Source organism: Heptranchias perlo, chromosome 6 (assembly GCF_035084215.1).
Source record: "Heptranchias perlo isolate sHepPer1 chromosome 6, sHepPer1.hap1, whole genome shotgun sequence".
NCBI lineage: Eukaryota > Metazoa > Chordata > Chondrichthyes > Hexanchiformes > Hexanchidae > Heptranchias > Heptranchias perlo.
The window spans coordinates 1,865,290-1,888,650 of NC_090330.1; the positions used below are offsets into that span (position 1 = coordinate 1,865,290).

The 23,361-nt window shown below is 52.1% G+C and overlaps 1 protein-coding gene across 3 annotated transcripts; it reads right to left on the reverse strand.

The window, feature by feature from the left end:
• Positions 1-2,450: 2,450 nt before the first annotated feature.
• On the reverse strand, positions 2,451-21,140 carry rhogb (ras homolog family member Gb). Of its 3 annotated transcripts, XM_067985577.1 has the most exons (3): positions 21,055-21,140; positions 15,156-15,277; positions 2,451-6,944 (listed from the first exon to the last, which is right to left on the reverse strand). In XM_067985577.1, exon 3 carries the CDS (start codon positions 6,916-6,918, stop codon positions 6,340-6,342), a length of 579 nt encoding a protein of 192 aa, XP_067841678.1. In that variant the 5' UTR covers positions 6,919-6,944; positions 15,156-15,277; positions 21,055-21,140; the 3' UTR covers positions 2,451-6,339. The 3 variants fall into 3 exon arrangements, with proteins under 3 accessions (XP_067841678.1, XP_067841677.1, XP_067841679.1); XM_067985576.1 differs by lacking the exon at positions 21,055-21,140 and having other exon boundaries at positions 15,156-15,377; XM_067985578.1 differs by lacking the exons at positions 15,156-15,277; positions 21,055-21,140 and adding an exon at positions 13,599-13,725.
• Positions 21,141-23,361: the final 2,221 nt, after the last annotated feature.

A 23,361-nucleotide genomic window follows, 5' to 3' on the forward strand; every position in this document is an offset into this window, starting at 1 on the left:
AGTGCAGCACCCCCTCAGTACTGACCCTCCGACAGTGCAGCACTCCCTCAGTACTGACCCTCTGACAGTGCAGCGCTCCCTCAGTACTGACCCTCCGACAGTGCAGCGCTCCCTCAGTACTGACCCTCTGACAGTGCAGCGCTCCCTCAGTACTGACCCTCTGACAGTGCAGCGCTCCCTCAGTACTGACCCTCTGACAGTGCAGCGCACCCTCAGTACTGACCCTCCGACAGTGCAGCGCTCCCTCAGTACCGACCCTCCGACAGTGCAGCGCTCCCTCAGTACTGACCCTCTGACAGTGCAGCGCTCCCTCAGTACCGCCCCTCCGACAGTGCAGCGCTCCCTCAGTACTGACCCTCCGACAGTGCAGCGCTCCCTCAGTGCTGCACTGGGAGGTTCGGCCTGGATTATGGGCTCAAGTCTCTGGAGTGGGACTCGAGACCCACGACCTTGTGACCCAGAGGCGAGGGTGAGACCCACTGATCCACGGCCGACACAATCAAACCTAATCGATCCACGGCTCTGCTCGCTTCAGCTCCACACTTCCCACCGGGCCCAGTGCTGTTTGTAAAGTAATTGAGTTGTTAAAGATTAATGGGGATAATCGTTCCCTGTGGACACAAAGAGCTTTACAGGATCCAGACTTAGTGAGAGGTTTAATTAGGATGTAACTTGGACTGCTACATGTAAGTTGGCGGATCCATCTCCTCGAAGGCCAGTGTTAAGAGGAAATGTAATCTTGCTCGTAGAATATCTGTTACTGCAGGAATTATATTTATTCATTCTCGGGATGTGGGCGTCGCTGGCGAGGCCGGCATTTATTGCCCATCCCTAATTGCCCCTTGAGAAGGTGGTGGTGAGCCGCCTTCTTGAACCGCTGCAGTCCGTGTGGTTGCTGCAGCGCATCCTGTGGATAAGAACATAAGAAATAGGAGCAGGAGAAGGCCAATCGGCCCCTCGAGCCTGCTCCGCCATTCAATAAGATCATGGCTGATCTGATCCTAACCTCAAATCTAAATTCATGTCCAATTTCCTGCCCGCTCCCCGTAACCCCTAATTCCCTTTACTTCTAGGAAACTGTCTGTTTCTGTTTTAAATTTATCTAATGATGTAGCTTCCACAGCTTCCTGGGGCAGCAAATTCCACAGACCTACTACCCTCTGAGTGAAGAAGTTTCTCCTCATCTCAGTTTTGAAAGAGCAGCCCCTTATTCTAAGATTATGCCCCCTAGTTCTAGTTTCACCCATCCTTGGGAACATCCTTACCGCATCCACCCGATCAAACCCCTTCACAATCTTATATGTTTCAATAAGATCGCCTCTCATTCTTCTGAACTCCAATGAGTAGAGTCCCAATCTACTCAACCTCTCCTCATATGTCCACCCCCTCATCCCCGGGATTAACCGAGTGAACCTTCTTTGTACTGCCTCGAGAGCAAGTATGTCTTTTCTTAAGTATGGGCACCAAAACTGTATGCAGTATTCCAGGTGCGGTCTCACCAATACCTTATATAACTGCAGCAATACCTCCCTGTTTTTATATTCTATCCCCCTAGCAATAAAAGCCAACATTCCGTTGGCCTTCTTGATCACCTGCTGCACCTGCATACCAACCTTTTGATTTTCTTGCACTCGGACCCCCAGATCCCTTTGTACTGCAGTACTTTCCAGTTTCTCGCCATTGAGATAATAACTTGCTCTCCGATTTTTCTTGCCAAAGTGCATAACCTCACATTTTCCAATATTGTATTGCATCTGCCAAATCTCCGCCCACTCACCCAGCCTGTCTATATCCCCTTGTAGGTTTTTTATGTCCTCCTCACTCTCCACTTTCCCTCCCATCTTTGTATCATCTGCAAACTTTGATATGTTAAACTCGGTCCCCTCCTCCAAATCGTTAATATAGATTGTAAAGAGTTGGGGACCCAGCACCGACCCCTGATGGTACACACTGAAGCCACTGTCCCACCAGCCTGTCTATATCCTCTTGAAGTCTATCACTATCCTCCTCACTGTTCACTACACTTCCAAGTTTTGTGTCATCTGCAAATTATGAAATTGTGCCCTGTACACCCAAGCCCAAGTCATTAATTTATATCAAGATAATATCTCCTTATGTGGCTCAGTGACAAATTTAGTTTGATCATCGCTCCTGTGAAACGTCTCGGGACATTTTACTACGTTAAAGGCGCAAAATAAATGCAAGTTGTTGTCGTTCTCCAGTCTCTCTGTATAACTGAAGGCCCTCATCCCTGGTACCATTCTAGTAAATCTCCTGCCCAGGAAACTCCTGCTCATTAATTTCATCAAAAGTTGTCCTCTTTTCCCCGTGAATCGTGGTTCTGATTTTCGCCTCGTTTTTCTCTCCATTTTGACTTCTTTTCTTCCACCACATTTGGCAAAATCAAAAAATTCACCGGAAATAAACAGGACAATCCACACAGTCCAATCCCCGCTATAAATCATGTTTAATAGAAGAAAAGTCATTCAGGTGCAGGGTTTTAAATTTTCTCGTTTTCCCCTTACAGTCTTATACTTTGCTAAAGGCAATTTTTGTTTTGGTTTAAATGATTAACAAGTGGTGAGTAAAACCTCCCCACAGCAGCAGAAATGGTTTCTCCCAGGCGGGTGTTGGCGGGGGCTGGGAGACACGTCAGCGAATCACAACACGGTTTGAAGCTGTTGGCCAATCATGGTAGAGCTGTCGGGCCAATCGCAACAGTCTGTTTGAGGCTTTCACCCAATCACAGCGCACGTCTCTGCAGGTCCCAGCCAATCAGAACACTCCATTGCCTATGCCCAGGCTAGTTTTTGTTGGGTCAGTCCATGATTGGGAATCGGGGGGTGGGGGTGGAATTTATGAATAATCTCACTGCAGCGAGGGGCGTATTGGGTAAAATTATAATTAAATAATAATCCTTATTTCTTTAAGGTCTTAAATTGGTGCCTTCGGTAGTTGGATTGATTTCCCACCCAGACACCAGGCAGCGGTAGGGTTGCCAACCCTCCAGGACTGCCCTGGAGCCTCCAGGATTCATAGAATGACACGGCACAGAAAGAGGCCACTCGGCCCATCGTGCCTGGACACTGCCGCGAGGAAACCTGGGAGAAAAATTATTTTATTGGGGGAGGTGGGGGGGTTTAAAAGTAATTGTGTGTTGTTTTTCTCATTTTCTTTGAACACTTCTGTTTATTAGTTGTAAAAATATTGGAGATGACGGGGGGAGGGAAGAAAGGCTGTTTGACTGAGAGTCGAGAATCATCCAATCAGGTAATGAAGAGTCTGTCAGGGAGGGAGGGAGGGATGGGGAGAATTCGAGAGAACTGGGGCATACTGAGTGAACAAACGGCCCTCTGATGGTTGACCAGAGGGAGCGAGGGGGAGTCAGGGGAGAGGGGGGGGGGGGGTGAGTGAAGTTCTGAGGGAGGGTAACTCAGGCAGTGTGCAGCAAGACCACACCTGGAGTAACTGTGCTCAGTCCTGGTCTCCATATTATAGGAAGGATATCGAGGCACTGGAGGAGGTGCAAAAGAAGATTTACTAGGATGATACCAGAACTGAGGGGTTAGACCTATCAGGAAAGATTGAACAGGCTGGGGCTCTTTTCTCTGGAAAAGAGAAGACTGAGGGGTGACCTGATCGAGGTCTTTAAGATTATGAAAGGGTTTGATAGGGTAGACGTGGAGAAGATGTTTCCACTTGTGGGGGAGACCAGAAATAGGGACCATAAATATAAGATAGTCACTAATAAATCCAATAGGGAATTCAGGAGAAACTTCTTTACCCAGAGAGTGGTGAGAATGTGGAACTCACCACCACAAGGAGTAGTTGAGGTGAATAGTGTAGATACATTTAAGGGGAAGCTAAATAAGCACACGAGGGAGAAAGGAATAGAATCATAGAAAGGTTACAGCACGGAAGGAGGCCATTCGGCCCATCAAGTCCGTGCCTGCTCCATGCAAGAGCAATCCGCTCTTTCCCCGTAGCCCTACAAATGTTTTCCTTTCAAGTACTTATCCAGTTCCCTTTTGAAGGCCATGATTGAATCTGCCTCCACCACCCCCTCGGGCAGTGCATTCCAGATCCTAAACACTCGCTGTGTAAAAAAGTGTTTCCTCATGTCACCTTTGTTTCTTTTGCCAATCGCCTTAAATCTTTGTCCTCTGGTTCTTGACCCTTCCGCCAATGGGAACAGTTTCTCTCTATCTATTCTGTCTAGACCCTGCATGATTTTGAACACCTCGATCAAATCTCCTCTCAACCTTCTCTGTTCCAAGGTGAACAATCCCAGCTTCTCCAGTCTATCCACGTAACTAAAGTCCCTCATCCCTGGAATCATTCTAGTAAATCTCTTCTGCACCCTCTCTAAGGCCTTCACATCTTTCCTAAAGTGCGGTGCCCAGAACTGGACACAATACTCCAGTTGTGGCCAAACCAGTGTTTTATAAAGGTTCATCGTGACTTCCATACTTTTGTACTCTGTGCCTCTATTTATAAAGCCCAGGATCCCGTATGCTTTTTTAACCGCTTTCTCAACCTGCCCTGCCACCTTCAATGATTTGTGCACATATACCCCCAGATCTCTCTGTTCCTGCTCCCCCTTTAGAGTTGTGCCCTCTAGTTTATATTGCCTCTCCTCGTTCTTCCTACCGAAATGTATCACTCTGCATTTTTCTGTTAAATTTCATCTGCCACGTGTCCGCCCATTCCACCAGCCTGTCTATATCCTCTTGAAGTCTATCACTATCCTCCTCACTGTTCACTACACTTCCAAGTTTTGTGTCATCTGCAAATTTTGAAATTGTGCCCTGTACACCCAAGTCCAAGTCATTAATATATATCAAGAAAAGCAGTGGTCCCAGCACCGGCCCCTGGGGAACCCCACTGTACACCTCCCTCCAGTCCAAAAAACAACCGTTCACCACTACTCTCTGTTTCCTGTCCCTTAGCCAATTCTGTATCCATGTTGCTATTGCCCCCATTATTCCATGGGCCACAATCTTGATGATAAGCCTACCGTGCGGCACTTTATCAAACACCTTTTGAAAGTCCATATACACAACGTCAACCGCACTGCCCACTTCTACCCTCTCTGTTACCTCATCAAAAAACTCAATCAAGTTAGTTAAACACGATTTGCCTTTAACAAATCCGTGTTGATAGGGTGAGATGAAATAGGGTGGGAGGAGGCTCGTGTGGAGGATAAAGACCGGTATGGACCAGTTGGGCCGAATGGCCTGTTTCTGTGCTGTGCGTTCGATGTAAGAGGGATTTCTAAACGAGGATGAAGATTTGGAAATTGATTCTCTGGGGCACAGGGAGCTCCTGGGGTTTTTCGGGTGTCTGCTGAACCTATTCGGGTTACCAACACTGGTTGGAGATTTTCTTGGAGGTTTCATCACCTGACCTCGCGCCTCCAACCGCCCCGCCCCCACACTCCCACCATTGGTCGTCCAACACGTCCATCCTCACAGGGCACCGCCTTCCTAGCCAATCGGAAAGCGAGCAGACTTTCCATTACCCGATTGGATGATTCTTGACCTTTATCCCCACGTCCGATATTTTTACAACTGGTGTTCAAAGAAAATAGTTTTTAAAGACACCAATTTTTTTTGACGCCCTTGTGATTTTTCTCTCGGGTTTTTTTTTGCTCCCAGCAATGTCCTGGAGACTCCAGGGCCAATCCTGGAGGGTTGGCAACCCCTAGTACTTAGGCATGATTCCGTTTGCTGGACTCTGTGGCTCCTTGACCCATGAGGAGGTCCATCTACTGACTGGACGAAGACGTGACTGGAGCGCGGACTGTCCGACGGGCATTGGTCAAGTCGTGTCCGTGCAGACTGGTGCCCAATAAGCTGTGTGTGCACGGTCAGTGCAATTAAAAGCCGTCGCTGTACCGAGTTGCTGACCATTAGATGTCTCCAGGATGGTGTAGGTAACACAGCGATGGCACGGAACGGCACTGTCGGTCAGGAGTCCTCCCGCTGGCAGGGGGGGGGGGGGTGAGGGGAGATGAAGAGGGGACGCGAGTGACCAGGAAATCGCAGGCTCGCATTCCTCCCCCTCTCCCCTCCGAGATTGTCGGTCCAAAGGAAGACCCCACTCCAGCTGCGCTGTAACCCCAGGAGAGGGGAGGGAGTCCCCCCGGGGTGGGGGTGGGTGCTGGGGGCTTGGGTGGGGGGGGGTTAGGGCGATGGGACGGAACCTCGACATCAACTTTTCACCCACGCTCCCCGTCGGCAGGTTTTTAGTGCAAAAAGAGAAAGGAGGAACGGCCTGGGACACAACGCCCTGGCGCGACCGGGCACCGCTGCGCTGGCACTGCCCCTCCCCTCCGCCTCACGTCAGCACGCAGGCCCTGACTCGTTTGCCGTGGTTCCTTCTCAGGACGGCGCGCACGGCCTCCTCAAACACCTCGCCCACCCCCTCCCTTCGCAGCGCCGAACACTCCAGGTACTTGGCGGCCTTGATCCTGCGGGCCAGGCTGGCCCCTTGCTGGTAGCTGACCGGCGCCGACTCGCGCTCCAACAGGCTGAGGACGGTGGCCGGGTCGTGCCGCAGATCCTTCTTGGTGCCCACCAGGAGAACCGGGACGTTGGGCCGGTGGCCTTTGACCTCGGGGTGCCAGTCGTTCCAGACGTCCTGGAAGGAGCCCGGGTCGCTGATGGAGAAGCAGACGACGAAGACGTCCGTCTGGGGGTAGTAGAACTGGCGGATGGAGAGGCGGTGCTCCTCCTGAGGTGCTGTGTCCCAGAGGTTCAGGATGACCATCCGCTCGTCCACCGTCATCTGAGTGCTGAAGGTGTCGAAGACGGTGGGCAGGCTGTCCCTGGGGAAGGAGCGGGTGGTCAAGCAGACGATCAGCGAGGTCTTTCCGACAAGCTCGTTGCCGAGCAACATCACCTTGATGGTCACCATTCCTCAGAGCTGCTCCACGCCCGGGCCTGCAATAAATTCAACCGTCAAGAAACAAACTCCCATTTCTACAGCGCCTTTCACCAACTCAGGACGTCCCAAAGGGCTTTACAGCCAATGAAGTACTTTTTTTTTTGAAGTGGAGTCACTGTTGTAATGTAGGAAACGCAGCAGCCAAATTTGCGCACAGCAGGATCCCATAAACAGCAATCTGATAATGACCCAGGTCATCTGTTTTTTAGTGATGTTGGTTGAGGGATAAATTTTGGCCCCAGGACAACGGGGAGAACTCCCCCTGCTCTTCTTCCAAATAGTGGCGATGGGATCTTTTACGTTCACCTGAGGGGGCAGACGGGGCCTCGGTTTAATGTCTCATCTGAAAGAGGGCATCTCCGACAGTGCGGCGCTCCCTCAGTACTGACCCTCCGACAGTGCAGCGCTCCCTCAGTACTGACCCTCCGACAGCGCAGCGCTCCCTCAGTACTGACCCTCCGACAGTGCAGCGCTCCCTCAGTACTGACCCTCCGACAGTGCAGCGCTCCCTCAGTACTGACCCTCCGACAGTGCGGCGCTCCCTCAGTACTGACCCTCCGACAGTGCGGCGCTCCCTCAGTACTGACCCTCCGACAGTGCGGCGCTCCCTCAGTACTGACCCTCCAACAGTGCGGCGCTCCCTCAGTACTGACCCTCCGACAGTGCGGCGCTCCCTCAGTACTGACCCTCCGACAGTGCGGCGCTCCCTCAGTACTGACCCTCCGACAGTGCGGCGCTCCCTCAGTACTGACCCTCCGACAGTGCGGCGCTCCCTCAGTACTGACCCTCCGACAGTGCGGCGCTCCCTCAGTACCGACCCTCCGACAGTGCGGCGCTCCCTCAGTACCGACCCTCCGACAGTGCGGCGCTCCCTCAGTACCGACCCTCCGACAGTGCGGCGCTCCCTCAGTACCGACCCTCCGACAGTGCGGCGCTCCCTCAGTACCGACCCTCCGACAGTGCGGCGCTCCCTCAGTACCGACCCTCCGACAGTGCGGCGCTCCCTCAGTACTGACCCTCCGACAGTGCGGCGCTCCCTCAGTACTGACCCTCCGACAGTGCGGCGCTCCCTCAGTACTGACCCTCCGACAGTGCGGCGCTCCCTCAGTACTGACCCTCCGACAGTGCGGCGCTCCCTCAGTACTGACCCTCCGACAGTGCAGCGCTCCCTCAGTACTGACCCTCCGACAGTGCAGCGCTCCCTCAGTACTGACCCTCCGACAGTGCGGCGCTCCCTCAGTACTGACCCTCCGACAGTGCAGCGCTCCCTCAGTACTGACCCTCCGACAGTGCGGCGCTCCCTCAGTACTGCACCGGGAGTGTCGGCCTGGATTATGAGCTGAAGTCTCTGGAGTGGGATTTGAAACCACGACCTCGTGACTCAGAGGCGAGTGAACTTAAATCCTCTCGGAGGTGGGAAAAGTTTTCTCGCCAGAATTAAAACGGAATTAATTAACTGGTTTTATTAATTTATTCGGAGTATTCGCAGGCACAGACGTTTATTAACACGTCCAAAAGATTTATATTTTTTACTCACTCTTCGGATGTAGGCGTCAATGGTAAGGCCGGCATTTATTGCCCATCCCTAGTTGCCCAGAGTTTGAAACAACTCGGCCACTTCAGAGGGCGATTAAGAGTCAACCACGTTGGTGTGGGACTGGAGTCACATATAGGCCCAGAGCGGGGAAGGACGGCAGGTCTCCCTCCCTAAAGGACATCAGTGAAACGGTTGTTTTTTTTACGACAATCCGACAGTTTCATGGTCACTTTTACTGAGACCAGATTTTTATTTCCAGATTTTAAAAAAAAATTAATTTAAATTCTCAAAGTCCCCGGTGGGATTTGAATTCATCTTGTCCTGCCACCTTTGGAGGAAAATGGTACAGTTTTTTAAAATGGTGCAATTCTAAAGGGGGTGCAGAAACAGAGAGACCTGGGGGTGCACACACACAAATCTTAGAAGGTGGCAGGACAGGTTGAGAAGGCTGTTAAAAAAAACATACAGGATCGTGGGCTTTATTAATAGAGGCATAAAGTGCAAAAGCAAGGAAGTTATGCTAAACCTTTATAAATCACTGGTTAGGCCCCAGCTGGAGTATTGTGTCCAGTTCTGGGCCCCGCACTTTAGGAGGGATGTCAAGGCCTTGGAGAGGGTGCAGAGGAGATTTACTGGAATGGTCCCAGGGATGAGGGACTTCAGTTATGTGGAGAGACTGGAGAAGCTGGGATTGTTCTCCTTAGAGCAGAGAAGGTTAAGGGGAGATTTAATCGAGGTGTTCAAACTTAAGAAGGGTTTTGATGGAGTAAATGAGGAGAAACTGTTTCCAGTGGCAGAAGGGTCGGTAACCAGAGGACACAGATTTAAGGTGATCGGCAAAAGAACCCGAGGGGAGATGAGGAGAATTTTTTTACGCAGCGAGTTGTTCTGATCTGGAATGCGCTGCCTGAAAGGGCGGTGGAAGCAGGTTCAATAATAACTTTCAAAAGGGAATTGGATAAATACTCGAAAAGGAAAAATTTACAGGGCTACGGGGAAAGAGCAGGGGAGTGGGACTAATTGGATAGATCTTTCAAAGAGCCGGCACAGGCACGATGGGCCGAATGGCCTCCTCCTGTGCTGTCTGATTCTATGATTCTATGGTTCAGTACCCAGTGGGCAGTGCGTTTACTAACGGAGACATTGCTCTCGTATTCAGATTTTGGGTCCTTTTTCTCGATGAACTTATGCCCTTTCCGGGAGGGGCCCCTCCGTATTGATCAGGAGCAGGAAACACGGGTTCGTTTCTCTTTCCCCTCTCCCGGGCACGGAGATAAACTGGTGCCACATCAGAGGAGATCATTTATCAGGGGGCAAACCCAGTGGGACCTTCTCGTCTGTTTGCTCAGTCACACATCGCCCAGCAAACCCTCGTGGGGTTAGTGTGCTTTACACACAGACACAGAGACAGAGACAGAGACAGACACAGAGACAGAGACAGACACAGAGACACAGAGACAGACACAGAGACACAGAGACAGACACACAGACACAGAGACAGACACACAGACAGAAACAGACACAGAGACACAGACACGGACACAGACACAGACACAGACACAGAGACACAGACACAGCGACAGAGACAGAGACACGGACACAGACACAGACACAGACACAGAGACAGACACAGACACAGAGACACAGACACGGACACGGACACGGACACGGACACAGAGACAGACACAGAGACAGAGACACGGACACAGAGACACAGAGACACAGAGACAGAGACACGGACACAGAGACACGGACACAGAGACACGGACACAGAGACACAGAGACAGAGACACGGACACAGAGACACAGAGACAGAGACACAGAGACAGACACAGAGACACAGACACAGAGACAGACACAGAGACACGGACACAGACACAGAGACAGACACAGAGACACAGAGACAGACACAGAGACAGACACAGAGACACAGAGACAGCAACAGAGACAGAGACACGGACACACAGACACACACACACACACACACTCACTCACACAGACACACACATAGACACACAACAGACAAGCACACACTCACACAGACAGAGACCCACATTCACACAGGCACACATACAGACACTGGCACACAGACACAGACAGATACACAGACACCACATACAGACACAGACACACTCACACACAGACACACACACATGAACACACACACACACACAGGCAGTCACAGACACAGAGTTAAAATGATGACTGAAGGGTTAATGACTTTCCACACTATCGCGTCTGAGACAGTTTTCGTGTGATATCATCAGCACTCTCTAGAATTTCAAAAATAAATAGGGAAATTAAATTCAGCTGAACTGTGTGTTTAACATTAGCCTAATCCTGTCCGCAGCATACAATTGGATGTGGGAGATCTTACCTGGCCTTGGGTCTCCCCTCCTCTCCAGCCCGGGCCACTGAGATCAATTCCAGCACCTCGTTCCTGATCTGACTCAGTCCATTTTTTAAAAAACTAGTTTCCTCCTTTATTTCTCCCAGGTCAGTGTCATCTCGTCACAAGCCTCCCCCTCCCCCCTCCCCCTCCCCCCTCCCCCCATTGCCCTGAGGGCAGGCGGCCTGACCCCATTACTTCACCAATGGAGCGCAGATGGGCAAAGACTCTGAGAGTGGTGCCTGGGCGGTGAGTGAAGGCAACTCTGGGCCGATTCACTCTCCCTCCATAGTCTGGGGAGGGTGTGAAATATCGAGCTCCAGTCAGTATCTGCTCCCATCAACGTCACGGAGAGGAAATATTCCCCCTTCATCGCACTGCGGCTGATTTATTCTCACTGCTGTTGTTGTTCTATTTTCACAAAATACAAAGAGCTTGAATTTATATCGTGCCTCCCACCACCTCGGGACGTCCCAAAGCTCTTTACAGACAATGAAATACTTTTGAAGTGTCGTCACTGTTGTAATGTAGGAAATGCAGCAGCCAATTTGCACACAGCAAGATCCCACAAACAGCCATGAGATAATAGAATCGTTCTATTTTTTAGTGATGTTGGTTGAGGGATAAATATTGGCTCCAGGACACCAGGGAGAACTCCCCCTGCTCTTCTTAGAAATAGTGGCCATGGGGTCCTTTACATCCACCTGAGAGGCCTGACAGGGCTCCCTCAGTACTGACCCTCCGATAGTGCAGCGCTCCCTCAGTACTGACCCTCCCTCAGTGCAGCACTCCCTCAGTACTGACCCTCCGACAGTGCAGCACTCCCTCAGTACTGACCCTCCGACAGTGCAGCGCTCCCTCAGTACTGACCCTCCGACAGTGCAGCGCTTCCTCAGTACTGACCCTCCGACAGTGCAGCGCTCCCTCAGTACTGACCCTCCGACAGTGCGGCGCTCCCTCAGTACTGACCCTCCGACAGTGCGGCGCTCCCTCAGTACTGACCCTCCGACAGTGCGGCGCTCCCTCAGTACTGACCCTCCGACAGTGCAGCACTCCCTCAGTACTGACCCTCCGACAGTGCAGCACTCCCTCAGTACTGACCCTCCGACAGTGCAGCGCTCCCTCAGTACTGACCCTCCCTCAGTGCAGCACTCCCTCAGTACTGACCCTCCGACAGTGCAGCGCTCCCTCAGTACTGACCCTCCGACAGTGCAGCGCTCCCTCAGTACTGACCCTCCGACAGTGCAGCGCTCCCTCAGTACTGACCCTCCGACAGTGCAGCGCTCCCTCAGTACTGACCCTCCGACAGTGCAGCGCTCCCTCAGTACTGACCCTCCGACAGTGCAGCGCTCCCTCAGTACTGACCCTCCGACAGTGCAGCGCTCCCTCAGTACTGACTCTCCGACAGTGCAGCACTCCCTCAGTACTGACCCTCCGACAGTGCAGCGCTCCCTCAGTACTGACCCTCCGACAGTGCAGCGCTCCCTCAGTACTGACCCTCCGACAGTGCAGCGCTCCCTCAGTACTGACCCTCCGACAGTGCAGCGCTCCCTCAGTACTGACTCTCCGACAGTGCAGCTCTCCCTCAGTACTGACCCTCCGACAGTGCAGCGCTCCCTCAGTACTGACCCTCCGACAGTGCAGCGCTCCCTCAGTACTGACCCTCCGACAGTGCAGCTCTCCCTCAGTACTGACCCTCCGACAGTGCAGCGCTCCCTCAGTACTGCCCCTCCAACAGTGCAGCGCTCCCTCAGTACTGACCCTCCGACAGTGCTGTACTGGGAGTATTAGCCTGGATTTTGTGCTCCACTCTCTGGAGTGGGACCTGAACCCACAGACCGTCTGACTCGGGGAAGGGGTGGGGGAGGGCGGGGGCGAGCATGCCACCCAGTGAGCCACGGCTGTCCCATTAAAAACTTTGAGTCTCAGCAGGGTAGAAGAATCGGTTGGTGATCTGATAATTGATCCTCCATCTCATCTCCATCCTCCACCCTCTCTGCCCCACCGCACTCCTTCACCTCTCTCTTTTTATCGAGAATACTGAGGTCAGTCCTGAACTTTCCTCTCTTAAGCTGCAAATTCCCCCGTCCTCCGCACTCTTACTCGTGTTAAAATCGAGATTCTTCGCTCTCTCTCCTACCCTAACTCCCTCTTACGCACAACATTAAGAAAGTGGGACTCCTCAGCCTACTGTGCTCAGGAAACGAAAGTTTGGTGTCACTGAGCCTCCCCTGTTCCCCTCTCCCAACCTTGGTGCTGTCCTACACTGTCAGTCGCGCTCCCCTGTCCCCTGGAGTTCCAATGACTTAAGAGCAGCTTCGCTGAGCGATTGCTGTTTGAGCTCCAGTTTGGTCGCAGACAGCTGTGGAATAGTTTGGCCATTTGACCAAACAGTAAAGATCGCAGTGACAGCTCGGGTCCAAAAATAGGTGAGGAATCCTGGAGGCAAGTTAAATCTGCCCAGACCGTCCGGCCGAACTGAGTTTTAAAGCCGCGGGCTTTATGAGAAGGGAGCCGGAGAGAGGTTCACAATCTCCAGGGAGTGGAATCTACACAAACTGCTCAGTGAAACCCAGCCCACAGTAATCTCTGTGCAAAGACCAGCTGTCAGGCAGCAAAGGGCTCGACCTGTCTAGCCAGCTCGGTTCCTCACTGGAATGAGGAAACCCAAGTTTCACTGAGGCACCTCGATACATAGGAGAGTTTCTGTTTCAATTCTGTCACCTGAGAGAGTCTCACAATCAGCTCGGTCCGATTCACAGGTCTGGATGGAACCAGGTGAAATTAACAGTCCAGTTCTGGATTAACATTAAAGGATCTCCCTCCCCCGCCCGTCTCTCTCCACCAAACCAGACCGGGACTATTTTTAAATAGACTTTTGTTGCAGTGTCGGCCGTACTGACAATTTGAAAACAGTTAATCATATGTCTGATCGGGTAGTTTTAATAACTCAGCTCAATCACCTCATCTACAAAGGAGAGCATTAAAATAGCACTGCACTGTCGGAGGGTCAGTACTGAGGGAGCGCTGCACTGTCGGAGGGTCAGTACTGAGGGAGCGCTGCACTGTCGGAGGGTCAGTACTGAGGGAGCGCTGCACTGTCAGAGGGTCAGCACTGAGGGAGCGCCGCACTGTCGGAGGGTCAGTACTGAGGGAGCGCCGCACTGTCGGAGGGTCAGTACTGAGGGAGCGCTGCACTGTCGGAGGGTCAGTACTGAGGGAGCGCTGCACTGTCGGAGGGTCAGTACTGAGGGAGCGCCGCACTGTCGGAGGGTCAGTACTGAGGGAGCGCTGCACTGTCGGAGGGTCAGTACTGAGGGAGCGCCGCACTGTCGGAGGGTCAGTACTGAGGGAGCGCCGCACTGTCGGAGGGTCAGTACTGAGGGAGCGCTGCACTGTCGGAGGGTCAGTACTGAGGGAGCGCTGCACTGTCGGAGGGTCAGTACTGAGGGAGCGCCGCACTGTCGGAGGGTCAGTACTGAGGGAGCGCTGCACTGTCAGAGGGTCAGCACTGAGGGAGCGCCGCACTGTCGGAGGGTCAGTACTGAGGGAGCGCTGCACTGTCGGAGGTGCCGTTTTTCGGATGAGACATTAAACCGAGGCCCCGTCTGCCCTCTCAGGTGGATATAAAAGATCCCACGGCCACTATTTCGAAGAAGAGCAGGGGAGTTCTCCCCGGTGTCCAGGGGTCAATATTTATCCCTCAACCAACATCACTAAATAACAGATTATCTGGTCATTGTTGCTGTTTGTGGGATCTTGCTGTGCGCAAATTGTCTGCCGCGTTTCCTACATTACAACAGTGACTACACTTCAAAAAAACGACTTAATTGGCTGTAAAGTGTTTTGAGACGTCTTGAAGTCATGAAAGGTGCATTATAATTACAAGTTCCTTCTTTACATAGAAATTACGGCACAGAAACAGGCCATTCGGCCCAACTGGTCTAACCCGGTGTTTATGCTCCACACGAGCCTCCTCCCTCCCTACTTCATCTCACCCTATCAGCATATCCTTCTATTCCTTTCTCCCTCATGTGTTTATCGAGCTTCCCCTTAAATGTATCGACACTATTCACCTCAACTACTCCTTGTGGGAGCGAGTTCCACATTCTCACCACTCTCTGGGTGAAGAACTTTCTCCTGAATTCCCTATTGGATTTATTAGTGACTATCTTATATTTATGACCCCTCGATCTTGGACTCTCTCCCACAAGTGGAAACATTTCTTTTTAAAATTCTCTCTCCCGTTTCCTAAAATGAAAGGGTTAATTGGTTTCTCACCGGGTGATGCAGGAACCTTTCCTGAAAAGGCCCCTTTCCACAAAAAAAAACTTTGGTCCTGTCTGAAAGTTCACCGCGGGTCGTGACGAGTCTCAGCTTGTCCCATGTGGCCTCCTGACATCCTGAGTGAGAGACAGAGACAGACTGCAACCTACAGAGTACATGACTCCCGATACTCTCAGACAGACACCAACTGGGTGCAGTTTGCATAATGAGATGATATTATACCAGGTGGGAGGGAACAGTTATTAAAATTCTCTCCCCCCCTCCCTCTCCTGGAAAACACAATTCTTGCACTTTTTCCTGCTTTAAATACATTCTCACAACAAGTACGACAAAATCTGAGAGTCTGGACAGGAACAGGCAGATTTTATCTGGCTGCGTGTGTGTTTTTAACGTATATTTTTGGCACTTTCTGAAATTGTTTCATTGAGTCATAGAATGATACAGCACAGAAGGAGGCCATTCAGCCCATCGTGCCTGTGCTGGCTCTGTGAAAGAGCTGTCCAATTAGTCCCACTCCCTCTGCCCTTTCCCCGTAGCCCTGCACATTTTCCCCATTCAAGTATTTATCCAATTCCCTTTTGAAAGTTATTATTGAATCTGCTTCCACCGCCCTTTCAGGCAGCGCGTTCCAGATCAGAACAACTCGCTGCGTAAAAAGAAACTCTCCTCCTCTCCCCCTCCGGCTCTTCTGCCTGCCCAACACTCCCCCCCCATTCCCCCCGGCCCAGCCCCATGGGTTAGCTGGTTGTCAGCGGATGGATGAGTCACTCACTCAGAGGGTCCTGGGTTCTGTCGTTGCCCCGCTCCCCGCTCACTGGAGAGGGAGTAAGGGCTCGTCAACACTGACTGGACCGTGTACTGGGGGGATGGTTTCATCAGGAGGAGGCCATTCAGCCCCTCGTGCCTGTTCCGCCATTCAGTGAGATCATGGCTGATCTGTATCCTAACTCCATCCACCCACCGTGGCTCCATAATCCCTTAATCATAGAATCATAGAAATTTACGGCACAGAAGGAGGCCATTCGGCCCATCGTGTCCCTGCCGGCTGAAAAAGAGCCACCCAGCCTAATCCCACTTTCCAGCACTTGGTCCGTAGCCCTGTAGGTTACAGCACTTCAGGTGCACATCCAGGTACTTTTTAAATAAGTTGAGGGTTTCTGCCTCTACCACCCTCTCAGGCAGTGAGTTCCAGACCCCCACCACCCTCTGGGTGGAAATATTTCTCCTCAGCTCCCCTCTAATCCTTCGACCAATCACTTTAAATCTATGCCCCCTGGTCACTGACCTCTCTGCTAAGGGAAATAGGTCCTTCCTGTCCACTCTATCTCGGCCCCTCATAATTTTGTACATCTCAATTAAATCTCCCCTCAGCCTCCTCTGTTCCAAAGAGAACAACCCCAGCCTATCCAATCTTTCCTCAGAGCTAAAATTCTCCAGTCCTGGCAACATCCTCGTAAATCTCCTCTGTACCCTCTCTAGTGCAATCACATCTTTCCTGTAATGTGGTGACCAGAACTGTACACCGTACTCAAGTTGTGGCCTAACTAGTGTTTAATACAGTTCCAGCATAACCTCCCTGCTCTTATAGTGTGTGTCTCGGCTAATAAAGGAAAGTATCCCGTATGCTGCCTTAACCACCTTATCTACCTGTCCTGCTACCTTCAGGGATCTGTCGACATGCACTCCAAGGTCCCTCTGTTCCTCTACACCTCTCAGTATCCTCCCATTTATTGTGTATTCCCTTGCCTTGTTTGTCCTCCCCAAATGCATTACCTCACACTTCTCTGGATTGAATTCCATTTGCCACTTTTCTGCCCACCTGACCAGTCCATTGATATCTTCCTGCAGTCTACAGCTTTCCTCCTCACTATCAACCACACGGCCAATTTTTGTATCATCTGCAAACATCTTGATTAAGCCCCCCACATTCAAGTCCAAATCATTAATATATACCACAAAAAGCAAGGGACCTAGTACTGAGCCTTGCGGAACCCCACTGGAAACAGCCTTCCAGTCACAAAAACAGCCGTCGACCATTACCCTTTGCTTCCTGCCACTGAGCCAATTTTGGATCCAACTAGCCACTTTCCCTTGGATCCCATGGGCTTTTACTTTTTTGACCAGTCTGCCGTGTGGGACCTTGTCAAAAGCCTTGCTAAAATCCACGTTCACTACATCAATCGCGTTACCCTCATCGACCCTCCTCGTTACCTCCTCAAAAAATTCAATCAAGTTAGTCAGACACGACCTTCCCTCAACAAATCCACCCTGACTGTCCTCGATTAACCTGTGCCTTTCTAAATGATGATTTCTGCTGTCCCTCAGAATTGATTCCAATAATTTGCCCACCACTGAGGTTAGGCTGACTGGCCTGTAATTACTCAGTCTGTCTCTTTCTCCCTTTTTAAACAACGGTCTCCCTTTTTAAAACCTTTGGCTTAGCAAAAATCTATCGATCTCCGATTTAAAATTATTAATTGAGCATCTGCTGCTTTTTGTGGGAGAGTTTCTCATTTCTGCCACCCTTTATGTGAAGAAGTGTTTCCGAACTTCTCTCCTGTTTGGCCCGGCTCTGATTTTAAGGTTCTTTCCCCTTGAAAGAGGCCATTTGGCCCATTATGCCTGTACTGGCTCTTTGAAAGAGCTACCCAATTAAGATCCTCTCACCCGCCCCCTGCTTTTCCCCATAGCCCTGCAGTACTGAGGCGCAGTATTTCGGATGAGACTCATAACCCGAGACCCCGTCTGCCCTCTCAGGAGGAGGGGACGGATTCCCCACCAGAGGATACCGTGGGTTATAAATTAGTCTGGGCTAATTTCAGGCACCCGCCCGAGCCGAGAGGCCTGAGATATCGATGGAAATTAGCCCTTGGGCCTCATCACCATACTCGGGGTGAGCTGCCGAGCGAAGGCATCGATAACGGGCACCTGAAGGGAGACTCGGGGCGGAGGATAGGAGAGGGGCCGCAACAACAACAACAACTTGCATTTATATAGCGCCTTTAACATAGTAAAACATCCCAGAGCGCTTCACAGGAGCGTAAGTCAAGACAAAATTTGACACCGAGCCGCATAAGGAGATATTAGGACAGGTGACCAAAAGCTTGGTCAAAGAGGTAGGTTTTAAGGAGCGACTTAAAGGGGGAGAGAGAGGCGGAGAGGTTTAGGGAGGGAATTCCAGAGCTTAGGGCCGAGGCAGCTGAAGGCACGGCCGCCAATGGTGGAGCGATGGAAATGGGGGATACGCAAGAGGCCAGAATTGGAGGAGCGCAGAGATCTCGGAGGGTTGTAGGGCTGGAGGAGGTTACAGAGATAGGGAGGGGGCGAGGGCCATGGAGGGATTTGAAAACAAGGATGAGAATTTTAAAATCGAGGCGTTCCCAGACTGGGAGCCAATGTGGGTCAGCGAGCACAGGGGGTGATGGGTGAACGGGACTCGGTGTGAGTTAGGATACGGGCAGCAGAGAGGTGGGGGAGGGGGAGGATGGTGATGGGGGAGGAGGGGGAGGACGGTGATGGGGGGAAGGGGGAGGACAGTGATGGGGGGGAAGGGGGAGGACAGTGATGGGGGAAGGGGGAGGACAGTGATGGGGGAAGGGGGAGGACAGTGATGGGGGGAAGGAGGGAGGACAGTGATGGGGGGAAGGGGGTGGGCAATGATGGGGGGAAGGGGGAGGACAGTGATGGGGGGAAGGGGGAGGACAGTGATGGGGGGGAAGGGGGAGGACAGTGATGGGGGAAGGGGGAGGACAGTGATGGGGGAAGGGGGAGGACAGTGATGGGGGGAAGGAGGGAGGACAGTGATGGGGGGAAGGGGGTGGGCAATGATGGGGGGAAGGGGGAGGACAGTGATGGGGGAAGGGGGAGGACAGTGATGGGGGAAGGGGGAGGACAGTGATGGGGGAAGGGGGGAGGACAGTGATGGGGGGAAGGGGGTGGGCAATGATGGGGGGAATGGGGAGGACAGTGATGGGGGGAAGGGGAGGACAGTGATGGGGGGAAGGGGGAGGACAGTGATGGGGGGAAGGGGGAGGACAGTGATGGGGGGAAGGGGGAGGACAGTGATGGGGGGGAAGGGGGAGGACAGTGATGGGGGAAGGGGGAGGACAGTGATGGGGGAAGGGGGAGGACAGTGATGGGGGGAAGGAGGGAGGACAGTGATGGGGGGAAGGGGGTGGGCAATGATGGGGGGAAGGGGGAGGACAGTGATGGGGGAAGGGGGAGGACAGTGATGGGGGAAGGGGGAGGACAGTGATGGGGGAAGGGGGGAGGACAGTGATGGGGGAAGGGGGAGGACAGTGATGGGGGGAAGGGGGTGGGCAATGATGGGGGGAATGGGGAGGACAGTGATGGGGGGAAGGGGAGGACAGTGATGGGGGGAAGGGGGAGGACAGTGATGGGGGGAAGGGGGAGGACAGTGATGGGGGGAAGGGGGAGGACAGTGATGGGGGGAAGGGGGAGGACAGTGATGGGGGGAAGGGGAGGACAGTGATGGGGGAAGGGGGAAGACAGTGATGGGGGGAAGGGGGTGGGCAATGATGGGGGGAATGGGGAGGACAGTGATGGGGGGAAGGGGAGGACAGTGATGGGGGGAAGGGGGAGGACAGTGATGGGGGGAAGGGGGAGGACAGTGATGGGGGGAAGGGGGAGGACAGTGATGGGGGGAAGGGGGAGGACAGTGATGGGGGGAAGGGGGAGGACAGTGATGGGGGGAAGGGGGTGGGCAATGATGGGGGGAAGGGGGAGGACAGTGATGGGGGGGAAGGGGGAGGACAGTGATGGGGAAGGGGGAGGACGGTGATGGGGGAGGAGGGGGAGGGCAATGATGGGGGGGAAGGGGGGAGGACAGTGATGGGGGGGAAGGAGGGAGGACAGTGATGGGGGAAGGGGGAGGACAGTGATGGGGGGAAGGGGGTGGGCAATGATGGGGGGAAGGGGGAGGACAGTGATGGGGGGAAGGGGGAGGACAGTGATGGGGGGAAGGGGGAGGACAGTGATGGGGGGAAGGGGGAGGACAGTGATGGGGGGAAGGGGGAGGACAGTGATGGGGGGAAGGGGGAGGACAGTGATGGGGGGAAGGGGGAGGACAGTGATGGGGGGAAGGGGGAGGACAGTGATGGGGGGAAGGGGGAGGACAGTGATGGGGGGAAGGGGGAGGACAGTGATGGGGGGAAGGGGGAGGACAGTGATGGGGGGAAGGGGGTGGGCAATGATGGGGGGAAGGGGGAGGACAGTGATGGGGGGAAGGGGAGGACAGCGATGGGGGGAAGGGGGGAGGACAGTGATGGGGGAAGGGGAGGACAGTGATGGGGGGAAGGGGGAGGACAGTGATGGGGGAAGGGGGAGGACAGTGATGGGGGGAAGGGGGAGGACAGTGATGGGGGGAAGGGGAGGACAGTGATGGGGGGAAGGGGGAGGGCGGTAATCATGATTCCTGGCTCCACACAGTAGGTTTTTTTAACCAAATAAACATTATTTTAACCTATTTGGTTCTGGAGGCTGCGATCTCTGAGGAATCCTGATTGAGGCATATTTACATATTTAAAGGGACCTAACACCTGTTTCAGTCACCTGTCCGGGATGCCTAAAAATAGGGCACGACGAGTTTAGCAGCGGGACCAATGTCGGTGTAGATCGTGTGCAGGCCGTCCCACTGCTAAATCGGTCTGCTTTGGAACCCGTTTCATGCCTGGGAAACAGGGCGCAACACACTCCAATTTCTACCCTTAAACCCTTAATCATTTCAAACACTTCAATCAGATCTCCTCTCAACTTTCTAAACAAAAGCGAATACAAGCCACGTTCATTGCAGCCTGTCCTCGGAATTTAACCCTTTAAACTCCCCCCACACCCTCGGTATAGCAGGGCCCAGCTCGCCGCTGATGTCCCTCACCTTCGATAGTGGATTTCCCAAGTTCGAGAATGAAGAGTGGGCCCTGGTCTGACGTACTGGGACCGTGCCCCAGTGTGAGTCAGTGCCTTCAGGTAAAGGAGAGCAGAATTACAAAGGAGGAACGACAATAAAATGAAAAAAGTTGAACGACAGGTTCTCGGGTGTCACTGTCTCGCCTCAGGAGAGTGCAACTAGTCTCACACAGAGTTTCCTTTGTTACATTGAGTTACATCGGGTCTACAGGCCATTCGGCCCAACTGGTCCGTGCTGGTGTTTATGCTCCACACGAGCCTCCTCCCTCCCTGTATCTCACCCTATCAGCAAATCCTTCTATTCCTTTCTCCCTCATGTGTTTATCGAGCTTCCCCTTAAATGTATCTACACTATTCGCCTCAACTACTCCTTGTGGGAGTGAGTTCCACATTCTCACCACTCTCTGGGTAAAGAAGTTTCTCCTGAATTCCCTATTGGATTTATTAATGACTATCTTATATTGATGACCTTGAGTTTTGGACTCCCCCACATGTTTCCATTCAGTTGGTTTGTCCAAACCACAGTCAGGGCTGGGAGGGGGAGGGAGGGAGGGAGGTGTTAACAGGTGAATCAGCCTCTCACTCGGGGAATGCAGGTCTGCACTGTCCCATTATGAACATATGAAAATATCGGGCAGGAAAAGACCATTTTGCCCATCAAGCCTGCCCCACATTCCTGAAGCTTGGAGCATCATGACCAGGTACTTCCCCTCTCCCTCTCCCTCTCCACTGCCCCGTTAGTGGGAGTGGGGGAGGGGGTAACTCTGGAAAATTCCTCTCTGATCCCCTCAGGCGATCGAAACTAGTCCAGGAGATCAGTGGGCCGAGCGCGCCTTAACTGTTAAATCGCTGCCCTTCTCTATGATGTGATCTCTGCCCCAGTCAGGAACCAGTCCAGCTCCCTCTTGAACGTTTACAGAGAGTCGGCACCCACCACACCGGCCGGTAACACATTCCAGAGACTCTCTACTCTCGGGGGAAAGAGGAACTGCCCAACACCCAGTCTATTCCCACTCTCCCATCGTTTAAACTCATGTCACCTGGTCCTCCCCAACCTGTTAAACTGGAAGAATCTGTCAACAGGGACACAATCCAGCCCTTTAATTATTTTATAAACCTCTATCAGGTCTCCTCTAAGTCTACTCTAGATTACAATACATTACACTGGCTGTGAAGCGTTTTGGGATGTCTAGAAGTTGTGAAAGGCGCTATATAAATGCAAGTTTGTCCTTTCTTCTTTCTTTAGAGTAAATAGTCCCAGCTCTTTAAGCCTATCTGAGTAACCTTTTTTCAAAATTCATTCTCGGGATGTGGGCGTTGCTGGCAAGGCCGGCATTTATTGCCCGTCCCTCGTTGCCCCTTGAGATGGTGGTGGTGAGCCGCCTTCTTGAACCGTGTGGTGAAGGTGCCCCCACAGTGCTGTTAGGGAGGGAGTCCCAGGATTCCAGTGACGACTAAGGTTCCTTAAGCTGGGATTCACTCCGTAGCTCTCCTCGGAACCTTTTCCAAGGCCACTGTATCACCCGCCATGTGAGGGGACCAAAACAGGGCACAGTACTTCAGATACAGCTGCTGACTGATAAATAGACAGATCGATAGATAGACAAATAGAGAGATAGATAGACAGATAGACAGATAGATAGACAGATAGATAGATGGATAGATGGATGGATAAATAGATAGACAGACGGATAGATAGATAGATAGATAGATAGATAGATAGATAGATAGATAGACAGATGGATAGACAGATGGATAGACAGATGGATGGATAAATAGATGGACAGATCGATAGATAGATAGATGGATAGACAGATGGATAGATAGACAGATCGATAGATAGACAGATAGATGGACGGATGGATGGATAGATAGATAGATAGACAGATGGATAGATAGACAGATCGATAGATAGACAGATAGATAGACAGATGGATAGATAGACAGATGGATAGATAGACAAATAGAGAGATAGACAAATAGAGAGATAGACAGATGGATAGACAGATCGAAAGATAGATGGATAGACGGATAGATAGATAGATAGAGAGATAGATAAATAGAATTAGGTTTAGACAGAATTATACAAATAGAATTGAGATAAACAGAAAGAATTATAGATAAAATTGAGATAGACAGAATTAGATTTGGATAGATAAATAAAGATGGAACGAGAGATACCTGGGGCTGTAATTATTCAGGTAGATGGGCCCAGCCAGGTGTCGATTGCAGGTTAGATATTTGCTGCTGTCTGTGAGCTGAAGATTAAAAGAGC